The following is an 18,257-nucleotide window of genomic DNA, read 5'->3' as shown; positions in this document are numbered from 1 at the left end:
TTACCGGGTCTGGGTCCAGTCCTAGGAGCGCCACTGCCTTCTGTCAGCGTTGTGGCCTCTGAGGGAAGGACATGGGGAATGGTGAGGACTGAAGGTGTGGATACTGGGAAATAATTATATTCACATATGTTCAGAACAAAAATCCTAACTATATTATGAGTTTAAATATGCAGATTTCTTCCTGTTCCCTTACCTGTGTGGAAACTCCCAGGTGTAATGGTTGTTCCAGCGAATTCCCCTGTCATTTCCAAAAAAAGAGAAAGATGAAAGTGTCAACACAGCATTAGCTCCCCCTTCAAACTGAGGTACCTATGTGGCCTTGACGACTAAAGGCCATTTTAGGGCCTCCGTTTTAAAAAACATGAGTCATCATTGACTTTCCACGGTGTCCTCTCCCGCTAGGGATCACTGTTTCCCCTGGAGTTCCTTTTCCACAGATCCCACTGAATGTGGAAGGAAGCCTGGGTCATCCTCACCTGTTTCACTTTCAGACCCCGAGCTCCCTGGGGCGACAGTGGCACCTAACTGAGGAAAAGGGAGATGATGGGTTCACCTTTCTAACTGTTACTCATCAATTAATTGAGGCCATTTTATATTCTGATGTGGAAAACAGAACTCTTACTCAAATACTCGCCAACAGAGAATTTATTTAGTGAGCCTACCTGGTGTGCTTTTCTGCGAACTGCTGCTGGCTCCAGGGGAAAGCGTGGTGCTACCTATGAACACAAACGGAGTGAAGCTTCAAAAAAAATACATATTTCATGATTCCATTGATACTTATTAAGCAAACCTTCTGTGTAATTTTGCTTTTGGCCTTGGGATGAGCAGAATATTCATAGGTCCCTGCCCCAATGTGGCTACATTTTAGCAGCTCGAGTCAAGCAGTAGGCAACAAACATGATAAGTCAATGAGACGGACGTTAGTAAGTGCTATGATGAAATGTGAAACTGTATATAAGGATCGGGGCCTTCTCAGGCGGGGATGGCCCTCAGGGGAGTCCCACCTCTGCCATCTGGAGGCTCTGCAATCTGGGCATTAGGAACTAATGAGGGGAACATGTGAGTGCATGGGATTTTTAGGCTGACCCAAGTTTGGGACTCCGGCTTACTGTGTTCCCAGAAGAAATGAAGGTTCATTTTCTCAGCCCTCATTGCCACTCATGTGTTCACTCTAAGGCACACACACGGGGATTCAGTAAAACCCCCCAAGTCTCATACTAAAACATCCAGCTTCTAAAAGTTCTGCTTATGTGGTCCCACGTCCTCTTTGGAAGTTATAGAAGGATAATAGACCAGGTTGTGGTAATGCAATGCATAATCTCCCTTTTCAGGATATATCACCTAAAGTGCCCCTGACCAGATTTTGTGTGAGTTTTCTGACTTCCCTGTGACATAATTTCCAGGTTCCTGAGTTTTTCCAGAGATAGTACCAGTAGTACCTTTAACAAGAAAGGGTTAGTAGTCACTACATAAATTGCTTGTCCACCAAGTGGTTTAAACAAGAATATAAAGTCCTCCTGTAACAGTAAATAATAATCCTTTGCCTTTTCTTTTTTAGATGAGAGGAGGGGAGATAGTGAGGCAGACTCCCGCATGCACCCCAACCGGGATCCACCTGGCAACCCCGTCTGGGGCTGATGCTCTAGTGCCGAGATAGTTTTAGTGCCCAAGGCTATCCTCAGTACTCAGGGCCATGCTCTAACCAATCAAGCCACTGGCTGTGGTAGGAGAAAAGGGAGAGAAAGGGGAGAGGGAAGGGTAGAGAAGCAGATGGTCACTTCTTCTGTGTGCCCTGACCAGGAATCAAACCCAGGACATCCATATGCTGCGCCGAAACTCTACCCACTGAGCCACCAGCAAGGCAACCCTTTCACTTTCAGTTTAAAGAAGCCATTCATTGTGCCCCTTGTAAATTTTTTCCTATAACTCTTTTTCTCAGTTCTCAACTATCATGTCTCTTACTTTGGAGGAAAGATATAAATTTCTCCCAACATTACTATAGTATTTACCAGACTTCATGATGGTCTAGTAAAGACTCCTGTAACCCTAGGCAATAAGTAGGCTATGTAACAACTGGTATATCTTCTATTTTATACAAATTTGCTTGATAGAATATATAAGGTTTACTGGAAAGTTCTGTCCGTTTTTAGAATAAAACAAAATACAAATTTTTCTTACCGTCAATAAACTTTATTAAATAATATAATTGCCATTATTATTAATGATTTCTTGCCAGCGTGAAGGATATTTGTATATCCCATTTTTGAAAAATGTTTTATGTTTTGATGAAAAAAACTGAACCAGTGCTCATTTGATATCTTCTTTATTTTTAAATTTTTTGCCCTTCAAAAAATTTTGTAAGGACAAAAACAAGTGATAGTCAGAGGGTGCTAAGTCTGGGGAATATGGTGGATGCGACAGACATGCTTCTGTAGCATTTCTTTCTTGTTGAAATTCGTAAAAATTATAGTGGCGTAAATGAACTTTATCAGTAGCCATGGGTACACTATGGCTTCACACATAAGACTAACGTGAATCAACTTTGTTTTAGTTAATTTGCTACGTCAGTATGTATAATTAAGTGATAAAAATAGAGAGGCACACATGCGCCACATAAACATGTGCTTACATGTCGAAACTTGTGATAGAAACAAACAGAACTTTCTGGTAGATCTTATATTTAAATAGAGTAGATATATTTTCAGAAGACTGCTTTACGACATTACTATGAAGCACAAGTATTGGCTTAGAGTGCTCACCTTTGCCTGTGCCAACTCTGGTTGTTTCACTTTCTCCAAGGGAAGTGGTGGTTTCTGAGGCTGAGAATGTGGACAGAGGTAATTGGAGAATATTTTAGGACCGTGGAAAATAATACAGCGGTTCCCTTGCAATGGACTATACCAGAGGTAACTTCTAACTTACAGGAGGGCAGTGGAAGATTCTATGCCAACCTGTTGACTCATCAGTGTTGGAATTTCCAGGGGCAACAGTTGTGCCAGGGGCTACCCCAGTGGTCCCTAAACACAAAGGGCCTGAGATATTCAACATGTCTCCTGAAGGTCTGTCTCAGGGAGGACTCTAGGTGTATCTATGCTATACCAAAGAACTCTTTCACTAATTCCTGATGAGGTGAGAAGCCATGGCTCTCCTCAGGAGAAGTTACTCAGAATTCTTGGGACATTCATGCCATGTTCAGGGATTACAGCTATAATTCTGAAGTCTGTGATTAACAGCTTTGCAGGATGAAAGTTCAAAACTTAAAAAGGATTAGTTGGCCCAATATGCAGTATTAGTAAAGGAAGTATGAACTGTACTTCAGAAACTCTTTCTTGGCTCTCCTATAAGCATCACAATTAGTAGTAACAGATGGCAAGGCTGCTTCTCCTCACCTGTTCTGAATCCATCTCTAGTGGTGTGAGCACCTTCTGTGGAAGTTGTGGCCTCTGAGGGAGAAAACAGAAGAGGGAGCTGTGGGTGTTTGAGAGGCTGGAAAGAGGTATTTTGTATTATTTTATCACAGCAAGCTTACAAAAACTTCATTTCCATCATGTCCATAGGAATGGTTTTCTAATCATTTCAACTCAGTCCGTGTTGGAAATACCTGTTTTAACAGATCTCCTAGTTCTCCCGTTTAGGTTAAGCACTGAGTGATGCATGTTGAATGGTCCCCATGCAACAGAGAATCTAGTGAATCAGGTGGACAAGTGTTGAAATCAAACACCTCATCTCATAAGGACCAGGAAGGGGTTTTATATCAGTAAACAAAATAAGACATAAATATTTGTTTTCATGGAGCTTGTATTTGAATATAAATGCAAAAAGAATGCAGAAGGGGAACAATTAAGAAAAAATGAAATGTTCCTTAGAACAAACTTTTTTGCATTTCTCTTTTAAAACTGTTAAACTTCAAAAGAGACATCAGACGCAATAAAAGCTAAAAAAATTTATAAAAATGATGTGTGACAAAACTAATATGCTGAGAAATATAGCACTTTCTTTTTTAATGGGGGATATTTCTGGAATTATTTTTATTTATTTGATTTTGTATGTCTGTACAGAAGCAATGTAAAATTTCATATGTGATGAATTTAATACACCCTTGTTATGATTTAAGAAGGCATAAGGGCCCTGGCCGGTTGGCTCAGCGGTAGAGCACCGGCCTGGTGTGCGGGGCACCCGGGTTCGATTCCCGGCCAGGGCACATAGGAGAAGCGCCCATTTGCTTCTCCACCCTCACCCTCTCCTTCCTCTCTGTCTCTCTCTTCCCCTCCCGCAGCCAAGGCTCCATTGGAGCAACGATGGCCCGGGCGCTGGGGATGGCTCCTTGGCCTCTGCCCCAGGCGCTAGAGTAGCTCTGGTCTTGGCAGAGCGATGCCCCGGAGGGGCAGAGCATCGCCCCCTGGTGGGCAGAGCGTTGCCCCTGGTGGGTGTGCCGGGTGGATCCCGGTCGGGCGCATGCGGGAGTCTGACTGTCTCTCCCCGTTTCCAGCTTCAGAAAAATACAAAAAAAAAAAAAAAAAAGGCATAAGAATAGAAAAAACAAAAGCCCCGTGCTACCAAAAACTAATTTGAAGTTCATGTTTTATTAATCTGATAAATTATAACTTCTACTAATAATATTTTATATTCTAATATACTGTAACACAATTTCTTAAGTGTACATGTATAATCTTATATTTTCTCACCTGTTATTTTAGGCTCTTTTGATGGCACTAAAAATTAAGAACACATATACATAAGTGTATACTTTTATTTATCTCAACTCATAAAGATTAATTTGTATTGAATTATAATTTAGAAAGAATATTACAGTTCCTTAGTTATTATTCAGTGTTCAAATGGAAAAGATAGAAATATTATTTCAAATTACACTGTGGAGAAATATATTTTTGTCATTTTATTTTCAACTTACCTACATTGAGTTCTGGTGGAATTATGTTGTTTAAGCCTAATAAAGGAAAAAGTAAATTCATGTTTCAATTAAAAAGTATACTTCTTGAACTTTACTTTAAAAATTCAATTCAGTGCTTCAACTGCCATAACATATACAGATTTTTTATTAAAAAAAAGTATGTTATTTCCATAGAAGTTTAACTAAAACATTCAAGTCTGAATGAGAGATCTCTTGGGAGAGAAAGTGTAAAGTACTCCTGTAAGGATTCATTTATGAGTTACGACTTATCAAACTGAAAACAAAACCACTCCCTTTTTCACAAGCAAAGTATTTACACACAGTAACTCTTGTTTGGTTCCATTAAATTAAAGACTAAAATCTTAAACTTGGAAAACTGTAAAAAAATATATCTCAAAGAAGATAAAATACATAATGTGCCCCAATAGTCACATATCATATTAGTGATGGCATTAATTTATAAAAGGATCATGGTGTTCAATACATAACATAAAAGAATAGCCATAAATATAGTCAGAATCAAATTCATAAATTAATTATTTGCTGGTGGCTAGCTTGTAAAAGAAATTTACATAACTAGAGTTTTTAATAGCAGTTAGAATAGATGTAGCAGAAATGTTGACCAGAAAAAAATTTGAAGCAATCTGTTTCTTAGATAATGGACAAATTAGTCACTGAAGTTTAGGTTCTATTAGATAAACTGCAAATTAAGAAATAATTTCTTTTTAAAGTGCTATGATACATTACTAGTCCAGAAACTTAAATAATAAGATAAAGCCTTGAATAAATAATTTATCCCATGTATTGTTATGAAAAAAAATTGCCCTGTAAGTATTTGTAAATTTCATGTCAGGTTGAAATAGTTGTAAAGAGAAAGAAAGTGATAAATATTTTTATTTATAAAGCAACAGAATTATAGTTTTATCAAATAATTGCACCAAATCTTGCTGTTTCACAATAAATGCCACTGTTTGTCTTGAACATAAATTGTTAAACCTCTTTTTATTAACTTCCACTGCAGTTATAATAATTAGAAATAGGAAAAATTTAAGTTTTGTACATATTAAAAGCAACCTTTTTATTAATGAGTCATTAAAGATCATGTATATTAGAGGATGACACTGTAGTGAAGAACACAGTCTCTGGAGTCAATAAACAATGGATAAAAATGTGGGCTCCACTATTTAATTGCTGTAGAACCTAAACCAACATAGGTAATGTTTTTCTAAGTTCCTCATGATTAAAATGAGATAACAATACTTACTCAAGTAATTAAATGAAATAAAATATTTAAGAACAATGTAATTATTTAATCTGTGTTATTATTTTACCATTTTTATATAACCAATAAGCATGAAACAAGTCAAAAAATACATCCAACATCCCCTAGTTCCTTACCAGTAGTGAAAACTCCTGATGCAATTGTTGAGCCAGAGGCGCTTCCTCCAGCACCTGAGACTAGAAGTGGAAAGTCATGAGCAATATTTTCATTTTGGGGGGATACTACCTGAACATTATTCATATAACTACTTGGAGTTCTAGTGTTATATAGTTTCAGTACTGGTGTGAAAGTACCTAACAAAATATAAGTTAATAAATACTAGATGATTTGGATCTAATTTTCTGATTTTTACATTTATAATACACTGATAACCATTATTAGATTTGTCAGAAAACCTTACAACCTGACCCAATAGCTTCCCTTCCCACACTTCTGATTTACCAGGTGTGCTCAATCTGGTTGTGCTCTCGCCTTCTTCGGTAGTTTCTCCATATGGTTCTTTGGTTGTGCCTGATTGAAGGGATAAGTGATTATTATCTTTATATAGGATTTATTATATTAAAAATAAATGTTTATTTAAGTAAATTTCAACTTTAAATTTTAACAAACACATAGAACATATTCTACTAATTTCTCTAAAAACTCAGTCCTTAGTAATTAACTTAAACTCATCATCATAACGTGGGGCACAGCTAGACTTGTGCTATCAACCAGGTGAGACTTGCCTGATTCAATTCCAGCAGAAGTGGTCCCAGAGGCTCCAGTTTCAGCTGGAATTTCTCTGTTTGTGCCTGTGGTAGTTCCTACAGACCCAATATATGTACCAGGAAAAAAAAAAAAAAAGAGAGAGAGAGAGAGAGAGAGAGAAATATAAAATTGAAAAAATATTAAATTTAAAATAAAATTTCTTCAATTTCCTATTTTTTTCAACAATCTGAGTTGTAAATAGTCTACTTATGATAAATTTATAGAGACAGCTTAGAATTAGAAAATGAAGCCAAACTAATATTGATAATACCAATAGGACTACTTTTAATCAACATAAATTGCCTCCAGGTGTAGTACTTCCACTTTCAACCTTACCCGTTCTTTCTGCTTTAGTGATAATCAAAGGTGAAAATCCAGTTGTGCTTGATCTGCCACTTGATATTCCAGTGGTCTCTGATCCTTCCACTGATGTTTCCGTTGTACCAGATATTCCAGTTAATGATTCAGTTCTCTCTGAACTGAATGTACCAGTGACACCTGGTGTTTCCGTAGATAATTCAAAAACTGCAGATCCTCCATGAGTTGATTCTGAAAAACCAACTGGTGAACCAGTTGTCCCTGATCCTAGAGGTATTACAGAAGTAGACCCTGCCACTTCAGCAGATGAAAGTGTTGTCCCTGACGCTATAGATGAGGGTCCACTTGTCCTGAACTGAATATCAGATGGTCCTGTTGTCCCTGGTCTTTGTACTGAAGCTCCCGTTATTCCTGATGCTCCAGTAAATGGTCCAGTTGTCCCTCGTCCCTCAGTTGATGGTTCATATGGTCTGGATCCCCTTTCAATTGATCTGGTTGTTCCTGGAAATCCAGCTTCTGAACCAGTAGTCCCTGATTCTCCAGAGGTCACTACAGGGGCTCCTGACAATTCAGCTGATGTATGTGTTGTCCCTGAAGCTACAGATGAGGGACCAGTTGTCCTGAACTTAATATCAGATGATCCAGTTGTCCCTGGTCTTGGTGGTGATGTTTCTGTTATTCCTGATGCTCCAGTAAATGGTCCAGTTGTCCCTCGTCCCTCAGTTGATGGTTCATATGGTCTGGATCCACTTTCAGCTGAACCCGTTGTTCCTGGCAATCCAGTTTCTGAACCAGTAGCCCCTGATTCTCCAGAGGTTACAACGGGGTTCCCTGACACCGAAGTAGATGAAGATGTTGTCCCTGACGCTACAGATGGGGGTGCAGTTGTCCTGAACTCAATATCAGATCGTCCAGTTGTCCCTGGTCTTGGTGCTGATGTTCCTGTTATTCCTGATGCTCCAGTAAATGATCCAGTTGTCGCTTGTCCCTCAGTTGATGGTTCATATGGTCTGGATCCACTTTCAGCTGAACCTGTTGTTCCTGAAAATCCAGCTTGTGAACCAGTTGTCCCTGATCTTCCAGAGATTACAACAGGGGTCCCTGGTGCTTCAGCAGATGAAGGTGTTGTCCCTGAAGCTACAGATGAGGGTCCAGTTGTCCTGAACTCAATATCAGATGTTCCAGTTGTCCCTGGTCTTGTTGCTGTTGTTCCTGTTACTCCTGATGATCCAGTAAATGGTCCAGTTGTTCCTCGTCCCTCAGTTGATGGTTCAAATGGTCTAGATCCAGTTTCAGCTGAACCTGTTGTTCCTGGCAATCCAGCTTCTGAACCAGTAGTCGCTGATCCTCCGGAGATCACTACAGGGGTCCCAGATGATTCAGCAGATGAAGGTGTTGTGCCTGATGCCACAGATGAGGGTCCAGTTGTCCTGAACTCAATATCAGATGGTCCTGTTGTCCCTGTTTTTGGTGCTGATGTTCCTGTTATTCCAGATGCTCCGGTAAATGGTCCAGTTGTCCCTCGTCCCTCAGTTGATGGTTCGTATGGTCTGGATCCACTTTCAACTGATCGCGTTGTTCCTGACAATCCAGGTTCTGAACCAGTTGTCTCTGATCCTTCAGTTTTTACGGACGTAGCTCCTACCACTTCAGCAGATGAAGGTGTTGTCCCTGATGCTACAGATGAGGGACCAGTTGTCCTGAACTTGATATCAGATGGTCCTGTTGTCCCTGGTTTTGGTGCTGATGTTCCTGTTATTCCAGATGCTCCGGTAAATGGTCCAGTTGTCCCTCGTCTCTCAGTTGATGGTTCGTATGGTCTGGATCCCCTTTCAATTGATCTGGTTGTTCCTGACAATCCAGTTTCTGAACCAGTAGTCCCTGATTCTCCAGAGGTCACTACAGGGGCTCCTGACAATTCAGCTGATGTACGTGTTGTCCCTGAAGCTACAGATGAGGGACCAGTTGTCCTGAACTTAATATCAGATGGTCCGGTTGTCCCTGGTCTTGGTGGTGATGTTTCTGTTATTCCTGATGCTCTGGTAAATGGTCCAGTTGTCCCTCGTCCCTCAGTTGATGGTTCATATGGTCTGGATCCACTTTCAGCTGAACCTGTTGTTCCTGGCAATCCAGTTTCTGAACCAGTAGCCCCTGATTCTCCAGAGGTTACAACGGGGTTCCCTGACACCGAAGTAGATGATGTTGTCCCTGACGCTACAGATGGGGGTGCAGTTGTCCTGAACTCAATATCAGATCGTCCAGTTGTCCCTGGTCTTGGTGCTGATGTTCCTGTTATTCCTGATGCTCCAGTAAATGATCCAGTTGTCGCTTGTCCCTCAGTTGATGGTTCATATGGTCTGGATCCACTTTCAGCTGAATCTGTTGTTCCTGAAAATTCAGCTTCTGAACCAGTTGTCCCTGATCTTCCAGAGATTACAACAGGGGTCCCTGGTGCTTCAGCAGATGAAGGTGTTGTCCCTGAAGCTACAGATGAGGGTCCAGTTGTCCTGAACTCAATATCAGATCGTCCAGTTGTCCCTGGTCTTGGTGGTGATGTTCCTGTTATTCTTGATACTCCAGTAAATGGTCCAGTTGTCCCTTGTCCCTCAGTTGATGGTTCATATGGTCTGGATCCACTTTCAACTGATCGCGTTGTTCCTGACAATCCAGATTCTGAACCAGTAGTCCCTGATCCTCCAGATGTTACTACAGGGGTCCCAGACGCTTCAGCAGATGAAGGTGTTGTGCCTGATGCCACAGATGAGGGTCCAGTTGTCCTGAACACATTATCAGATGGACCTGTTGTCCCTGGTCTCTGTGGCAATGTTCCCGTTATTCCTGATGCTCCAGTAAATGACCCAGTTGCCACTGATCTCTCAGTTGATGGTTCATATGGTCTAGATTCCCTTTCAACTGATCCGGTAGTTCCTGGAAATCCAGGTTCTGAACCAGTAGCCCCTGATCCTTCAGTTTTTATGGACGTAGCCCCTGCCACTTCAGCGGATGAAGGTGTTGTCCCTGATGCTACAGGTGATGGTCCACTTGTCCTGAACTCAATATCAGATGGTCCTGTTGTCCCTGGTCTTGGTGCTGATGTTCCTATTATTCCAGGTGCTCCAGTAAATGGTCCAGTTGTCCTTCGTCCCTCAGTTGATGGTTCATATGGTCTGGATCCACTTTCAGCTGAACCTCTTGTTCCTGGAAATCCAGCTTCTGAACCAGTAGTCCCTGATCCTCCAGAGGTCACTACAGGGGCTCCTGACAAATCAACTGATGTACTTGTTGCCCCTGAAGCTACAGATGAGGGTCCAGTTGTCCTGAACTCAATATCAGATGTTCCAGTTGTCCTTGGTCTTGTTAATGTTGTTCCTGTTACTCCTGATGATCCAGTAAATGGTCCAGTTGTTCCTCGTCCCTCAGTTGATGGTTCAAATGGTCTAGATCCAGTTTCAGCTGAACCTGTTGTTCCTGGCAATCCAGCTTCTGAACCAGTAGTCCCTGATCCTCCAGAGATCACTACAGGGGTCCCAGATGATTCAGCAGATGAAGGTGTTGTGCCTGATGCCACAGATGAGGGTCCAGTTGTCCTGAACTCAATATCAGATGGTCCCGTTGTCCCTGTTTTTGGTGCTGATGTTCCTGTTATTCCAGATGCTCCAGTAAATGGTCCAGTTGTCCCTCGTCCCTCAGTTGATGGTTTGTATGGTCTGGATCCACTTTCAACTGATCGCGTTGTTCCTGACAATCCAGGTTCTGAACCAGTTGTCTCTGATCCTTCAGTTTTTACGGATGTAGCTCCTACCACTTCGGCAGATGAAGGTGTTGTCCCTGATGCTACAGATGAGGGACCAGTTGTCCTGAACTTGATATCAGATGGTCCTGTTGTCCCTGGTTTTGGTGCTGATGTTCCTGTTATTCCAGATGCTCCGGTAAATGGTCCAGTTGTCCCTCGTCTCTCAGTTGATGGTTCGTATGGTCTGGATCCCCTTTCAATTGATCTGGTTGTTCCTGACAATCCAGTTTCTGAACCAGTAGTCCCTGATTCTCCAGAGGTCACTACAGGGCCTCCTGACAAATCAACGGATGTACTTGTTGCCCCTGAAGCTACAGATGAGGGTCCAGTTGTCCTGAACTCAATATCAGATGTTCCTGTTGTCCCTGGTCTTGGTGCTGATGTTCCTGTTATTCCAGGTGCTCCAGTAAATGGTCCAGTTGTCCTTCGTCCCTCAGTTGATGGTTCATATGGTCTGGATCCACTTTCAGCTGAACCTGTTGTTCCTGAAAATCCAGCTTCTGAACCAGTTGTCCCTGATCTTCCAGAGATTACAACAGGGGTCCCTGGTGCTTCAGCAGATGAAGGTGTTGTCCCTGAAGCTACAGATGAGAGTCCAGTTGTCCTGAACTCAATATCAGATGTTCCAGTTGTCCCTGGTCTTGTTGCTGTTGTTCCTGTTACTCCTGATGATCCAGTAAATGGTCCAGTTGTTCCTCGTCCCTCAGTTGATGGTTCAAATGGTCTAGATCCAGTTTCAGCTGAACCTGTTGTTCCTGGCAATCCAGCTTCTGAACCAGTAGTCCCTGATCCTCCAGAGATCACTACAGGGGTCCCAGATGATTCAGCAGATGAAGGTGTTGTGCCTGATGCCACAGATGAGGGTCCAGTTGTCCTGAACTCAATATCAGATGGTCCCGTTGTCCCTGTTTTTGGTGCTGATGTTCCTGTTATTCCAGATGCTCCAGTAAATGGTCCAGTTGTCCCTCGTCCCTCAGTTGATGGTTCGTATGGTCTGGATCCACTTTCAACTGATCGCGTTGTTCCTGACAATCCAGGTTCTGAACCAGTTGTCTCTGATCCTTCAGTTTTTACGGATGTAGCTCCTACCACTTCGGCAGATGAAGGTGTTGTCCCTGATGCTACAGATGAGGGACCAGTTGTCCTGAACTTGATATCAGATGGTCCTGTTGTCCCTGGTTTTGGTGCTGATGTTCCTGTTATTCCAGATGCTCCGGTAAATGGTCCAGTTGTCCCTCGTCTCTCAGTTGATGGTTCGTATGGTCTGGATCCCCTTTCAATTGATCTGGTTGTTCCTGACAATCCAGTTTCTGAACCAGTAGTCCCTGATTCTCCAGAGGTCACTACAGGGCCTCCTGACAAATCAACGGATGTACTTGTTGCCCCTGAAGCTACAGATGAGGGTCCAGTTGTCCTGAACTCAATATCAGATGTTCCTGTTGTCCCTGGTCTTGGTGCTGATGTTCCTGTTATTCCAGGTGCTCCAGTAAATGGTCCAGTTGTCCTTCGTCCCTCAGTTGATGGTTCATATGGTCTGGATCCACTTTCAGCTGAACCTGTTGTTCCTGAAAATCCAGCTTCTGAACCAGTTGTCCCTGATCTTCCAGAGATTACAACAGGGGTCCCTGGTGCTTCAGCAGATGAAGGTGTTGTCCCTGAAGCTACAGATGAGAGTCCAGTTGTCCTGAACTCAATATCAGATGTTCCAGTTGTCCCTGGTCTTGTTGCTGTTGTTCCTGTTACTCCTGATGATCCAGTAAATGGTCCAGTTGTTCCTCGTCCCTCAGTTGATGGTTCAAATGGTCTAGATCCAGTTTCAGCTGAACCTGTTGTTCCTGGCAATCCAGCTTCTGAACCAGTAGTCGCTGATCCTCCGGAGATCACTACAGGGGTCCCAGATGATTCAGCAGATGAAGGTGTTGTGCCTGATGCCACAGATGAGGGTCCAGTTGTCCTGAACTCAATATCAGATGGTCCCGTTGTCCCTGTTTTTGGTGCTGATGTTCCTGTTATTCCAGATGCTCCAGTAAATGGTCCAGTTGTCCCTCGTCCCTCAGTTGATGGTTCGTATGGTCTGGATCCACTTTCAACTGATCGCGTTGTTCCTGACAATCCAGGTTCTGAACCAGTTGTCTCTGATCCTTCAGTTTTTACGGACGTAGCTCCTACCACTTCGGCAGATGAAGGTGTTGTCCCTGATGCTACAGATGAGGGACCAGTTGTCCTGAACTTGATATCAGATGGTCCTGTTGTCCCTGGTTTTGGTGCTGATGTTCCTGTTATTCCAGATGCTCCGGTAAATGGTCCAGTTGTCCCTCGTCTCTCAGTTGATGGTTCGTATGGTCTGGATCCCCTTTCAATTGATCTGGTTGTTCCTGACAATCCAGTTTCTGAACCAGTAGTCCCTGATTCTCCAGAGGTCACTACAGGGGCTCCTGACAATTCAGCTGATGTACGTGTTGTCCCTGAAGCTACAGATGAGGGACCAGTTGTCCTGGACTTAATATCAGATGGTCCGGTTGTCCCTGGTCTTGGTGGTGATGTTTCTGTTATTCCTGATGCTCTGGTAAATGGTCCAGTTGTCCCTCGTCCCTCAGTTGATGGTTCATATGGTCTGGATCCACTTTCAGCTGAACCTGTTGTTCCTGGCAATCCAGTTTCTGAACCAGTAGCCCCTGATTCTCCAGAGGTTACAACGGGGTTCCCTGACACCGAAGTAGATGATGTTGTCCCTGACGCTACAGATGGGGGTGCAGTTGTCCTGAACTCAATATCAGATCGTCCAGTTGTCCCTGGTCTTGGTGCTGATGTTCCTGTTATTCCAGATGCTCCAGTAAATGATCCAGTTGTCGCTTGTCCCTCAGTTGATGGTTCATATGGTCTGGATCCACTTTCAGCTGAATCTGTTGTTCCTGAAAATTCAGCTTCTGAACCAGTTGTCCCTGATCTTCCAGAGATTACAACAGGTGTCCCTGGTGCTTCAGCAGATGAAGGTGTTGTCCCTGAAGCTACAGATGAGGGTCCAGTTGTCCTGAACTCAATATCAGATCGTCCAGTTGTCCCTGGTCTTGGTGGTGATGTTCCTGTTATTCTTGATACTCCAGTAAATGGTCCAGTTGTCCCTTGTCCCTCAGTTGATGTTTCATATGGTCTGGATCCACTTTCAACTGATCGCGTTGTTCCTGACAATCCAGATTCTGAACCAGTAGTCCCTGATCCTCCAGATGTTACTACAGGGGTCCCAGACGCTTCAGCAGATGAAGGTGTTGTGCCTGATGCCACAGATGAGGGTCCAGTTGTCCTGAACATATTATCAGATGGACCTGTTGTCCCTGGTCTCTGTGGCAATTTTCCCGTTATTCCTGACGCTCCAGTAAATGACCCATTTGTCACTGATCTCTCAGTTGATGATTCATATGGTCTAGATTCCCTTTCAACTGATCCGGTTGTTCCTGGCAATCCAGGTTCTAAACCAGTTGTCCCTGATCCTTCAGTTTTTATGGACGTAGCCCCTGCCACTTCAGCGGATGAAGGTGTTGTCCCTGATGCTACAGGTGATAGTCCACTTGTCCTGAACTCAATATCAGATGGTCCTGTTGTCCCTGGTCTTGGTGCTGATGTTCCTGTTATTCCAGGTGCTCCAGTAAATGGTCCAGTTGTCCCTCGTCCCTCAGTTGATGGTTCAAATGGTCTAGATCCAGTTTCAGCTGAACCCATTGTTCCTGGCAATCCAGCTTCTGAACCAGTAGTCCCTGATTCTCCAGAGGTTACTACAGAGTTCCCTGACACTGAAGTAGATGAAGATGTTGTCCCTGATGCTACAGATGGGGGTCCAGTTGTCCTGAACTCAATATCAGTTCGTCCAGTTGTCCCTGGTCTTGGTGCTGATGTTTCTGTAAATTCTGATGCTCCAGTAAATGGTCCAGTTGTTTCTCGTCCCTCAGTTGATGGTTCATATGGTCTGGATCCACTTTCAGCTGAACCTGTTGTTCCTGGCAATCCAGTTTCTGAACCAGTAGTCCCTGATTCTCCAGAGGTCACTACAGGGTTCCCTGACACCGAACTAGAGGAAGATGTTGTCCCTGATGCTACAGATGGGGGTGCAGTTGTCCTGAACTCAATATCAGATCGTCCAGTTGTCCCTGGTCTTGGTGCTGATGTTCCTGTTATTCCTGATGCTCCAGTAAATGATCCAGTTGTCGCTTGTCCCTCAGTTGATGGTTCATATGGTCTGGATTCCCTTTCAGCTGAACCTGTTGTTCCTGAAAATCCAACTTCTGAACCAGTTGTTCCTGATCTTCCAGAGATTACAACAGGGGTCCCTGGTGCTTCAGCAGATGAAGGAGTAGTCCCTGACACCACAGATGAGGGTCCAGTTGTCCTGAACTCAATATCAGATCGTCCAGTTGTCCCTGGTCTTGGTGGTGATGTTCCTGTTATTCCTGATGCTCCAGTAAATGGTCCAGTTTTCCCTTGTCCCTCAGTTGATGGTTCATATGGTCTGGATCCACTTTCAACTGATCGCGTTGTTCCTGACAATCCAGATTCTGAACCAGTAGTCCCTGATCCTCCAGATGTTACTACAGGGGTCCCAGATGCTTCAGCAGATGAAGGTGTTGTCCCTGATGCCACAGATGAGGGTCCAGTTGTCCTGAACACATTATCAGATGGACCTGTTGTCCCTGGTCTCTGTGGCAATGTTCCCGTTATTCCTGACGCTCCAGTAAATGACCCAGTTGCCACTGATCTCTCAGTTGATGGTTCATATGGTCTAGATTCCCTTTCAACTGATCCGGTAGTTCCTGGCAATCCAGGTTCTGAACCAGTTGTCCCTGATCCTCCAGATGTTACTACAGGGGTCCCAGACGCTTCAGCAGATGAAGGTGTTGTCCCTGATACTACAGATGGGGGTCCAGTTGTCCTGAACTCAATATCAGATGGTCCAGTTGTCCCTGGTCTTGGTGCTGATGTTCCTGTTATTCCTGATGCTCCAGTAAATGGTCCAGTTGTCCTTCGTCCCTCAGTTGATGGTTCATATGGTCTGGATCCACTTTCAGCTGAACCCGTTGTTCCTGGCAATCCAGCTTCTGAACCAGTAGTCCCTGATCCTCCAGAGGTTACTACAGGGTTCCCTGACAGAGAAGTGGATGAAGATGTTTTCCCTGATGCTACAGATGAGGGTCCAGTTGTCCTGAACTCAATATCAGATCGTCCAGTTGTCCCTGGTCTTGGTGCTGATGTTTCTGTCATTCCCGATGCTCCAGTAAATGATCCAGTTTTTCCTTCCACCTCAGTTGATGGTTCATATGGTCTGGATCCACTTTCAGCTGAACCCGTTGTTCCTGGCAATCCAGCTTCTGAACCAATTGTCCCTGATCCTCCAGATGTTACTACAGGGGTCCCTGACACTTCAGCAGATGATGGTGTTGTCCCTGATGCCACAGATGAGGGTCCAGTTGTCCTGACCTCAATATCAGATTGTCCTGTTGTATCTAGTCTTTGTGGTAATGTTTCTGTTATTCCTGATTTTTCAGTAAATGTTCCAGTTGCCCCTCGTCCCTCAGTTGATGGTTCATATGGTCTGGATCCACTTTCAGCTGAACCTGTCGTTCCTTTAAATTCTACTTCTGAACCAGTTGTCCCTGATCTTTCAGAGGTTACTACAGGGGATCCTGACAATTCAGCTGATGTACGTACTGTCCCTGAAGCTACAGATGAGGTTCCAGTTGTCTTGAATTTAATATCAGATGATCCAGTTGTTTCTGTTCTATGTGGTGATGGTCCCATAATTCCTGATGTTTTAGTAAATGATCCAGTTGCCCGTGGAGTCTCAGTTGATGAGTCATTTGGTGTGTATCCCTTTTCTCCTGATTCTGTTGTTCCTGGCAATCCAACTTCTGATCCAGTTGTCCCTGATTCTTCAGTGGTTACTGTAGGGGCTCCTGACACATCAGCTGATGAACTTTTTGTCCTTGATGCTACTGATGACGGTCCATTTGTTCTGAACTCAATATCAGATGGCACCGTGTTTCCTGGTCTCTGTGGTGATGTTACTGTTATTTCTGATGCTCCTGTTGGTGCTCTGGAAGTTGTTCCTGACCCTGTAGGTGATGGTGGTGTTGTGGTCTCTGATCCTTCAGCTGACTGTCCAGTCGTTCCTATCAAAACATTTAGTAAAATATGTTGTTTTAAATAAAAAAATTTTTCTTGTTAACCTAAGGGCTTATTCTGCTTTTATTCTACATTATTGTTTATGGTTCTTCACCTGTATAACACCATCATTTTTATACCTTTTATTATTTTACCATGTTAATTCTTTATAACTCTTTATTCATTTAACATTTTTGAATATTTTCTATGTCATATAAATTCTTAGCAAGTTGTATTTCCTCATGTTATCATCAGAACAATCCTATGACTATAGTATTACTTTCTATTTTTAGTTTGTAAGGTAATGCTAATAAGAAGATAGCTGTTTGATCCCATAAACAATCCTAGTGGATGTGGGAAATATAAAGATAAATAAATAAATTCCTATCAAATCAACCAAATTCACAAACAAAGAAACCTCAAAGACAAATATAGAGGTTTTATTTAGTGCCTAGGATTTTATTTTAGAGAGTCTCACTTGGAAAACCTTTTGAAATGATGCATTTTACTTTGCAGTCTGACAACAAGGGGCAGACAGCTACATATAACTCTGCGGAGATATCATCATAAGCAGAGCTCACAACTACTGCAAAAGCTATAAAGTTGAAACGAGCTACATACACTAGAGAAGTAGAGCTAGATGATGAATTTATATGTGTCATAGGAAGTTAGAGAGAAAACATTAGATAGTGAAAATATATACATTGAATTGGGCAATTTATTGTGAATCAGGAGGAAAATTACACATTTTCTAAATGCAATGAAATATAATTTTACGCAAGGGAGTAAAAGATTTATATATATTTAAAATCCTTCTTTCTACTCTATAGAGAATATTTGTTAAATGGTGAGAAAGAGAAGTAGAGAAACAATTAAGAGATAATTTCAAGAAAGCAGACCATTCATGACTGCTTTGTGCTAGAGAAGTGATGAAGGAGATTGAGAACAGTGATGGGTCAGGATAGGTGTTAGAAACAGCATTAACAGGCTTTGTTTGTATTTGAGAAGTGAAAAATAAAATGAAGAGAGGCATCAATGATAACTCTAAATTTATT

At 42.7% G+C, this 18,257-nt stretch overlaps 1 protein-coding gene across 1 annotated transcript in view; it reads right to left on the bottom strand.

Annotated features, from left to right (window-relative positions):
• Positions 1–18,257, bottom strand: part of MUC19 (mucin 19, oligomeric) — a 154,335-nt gene that overhangs the window by 84,091 nt on the left and 51,987 nt on the right. Inside the window, 10 exon segments of the mRNA XM_066254398.1 lie at positions 5–58; positions 194–238; positions 663–716; positions 2,760–2,819; positions 3,390–3,443; positions 4,913–4,948; positions 6,311–6,370; positions 6,636–6,731; positions 6,920–6,997; positions 7,278–17,210. Coding sequence (XP_066110495.1) covers positions 5–58; positions 194–238; positions 663–716; positions 2,760–2,819; positions 3,390–3,443; positions 4,913–4,948; positions 6,311–6,370; positions 6,636–6,731; positions 6,920–6,997; positions 7,278–17,210 — 10,470 coding nt within the window.

Source organism: Saccopteryx bilineata, chromosome 2 (genome assembly GCF_036850765.1).
Source record: "Saccopteryx bilineata isolate mSacBil1 chromosome 2, mSacBil1_pri_phased_curated, whole genome shotgun sequence".
Classification (NCBI taxonomy): Eukaryota; Metazoa; Chordata; class Mammalia; order Chiroptera; family Emballonuridae; genus Saccopteryx; species Saccopteryx bilineata.
This window is presented reverse-complemented; position numbering and strand designations above follow the sequence as displayed.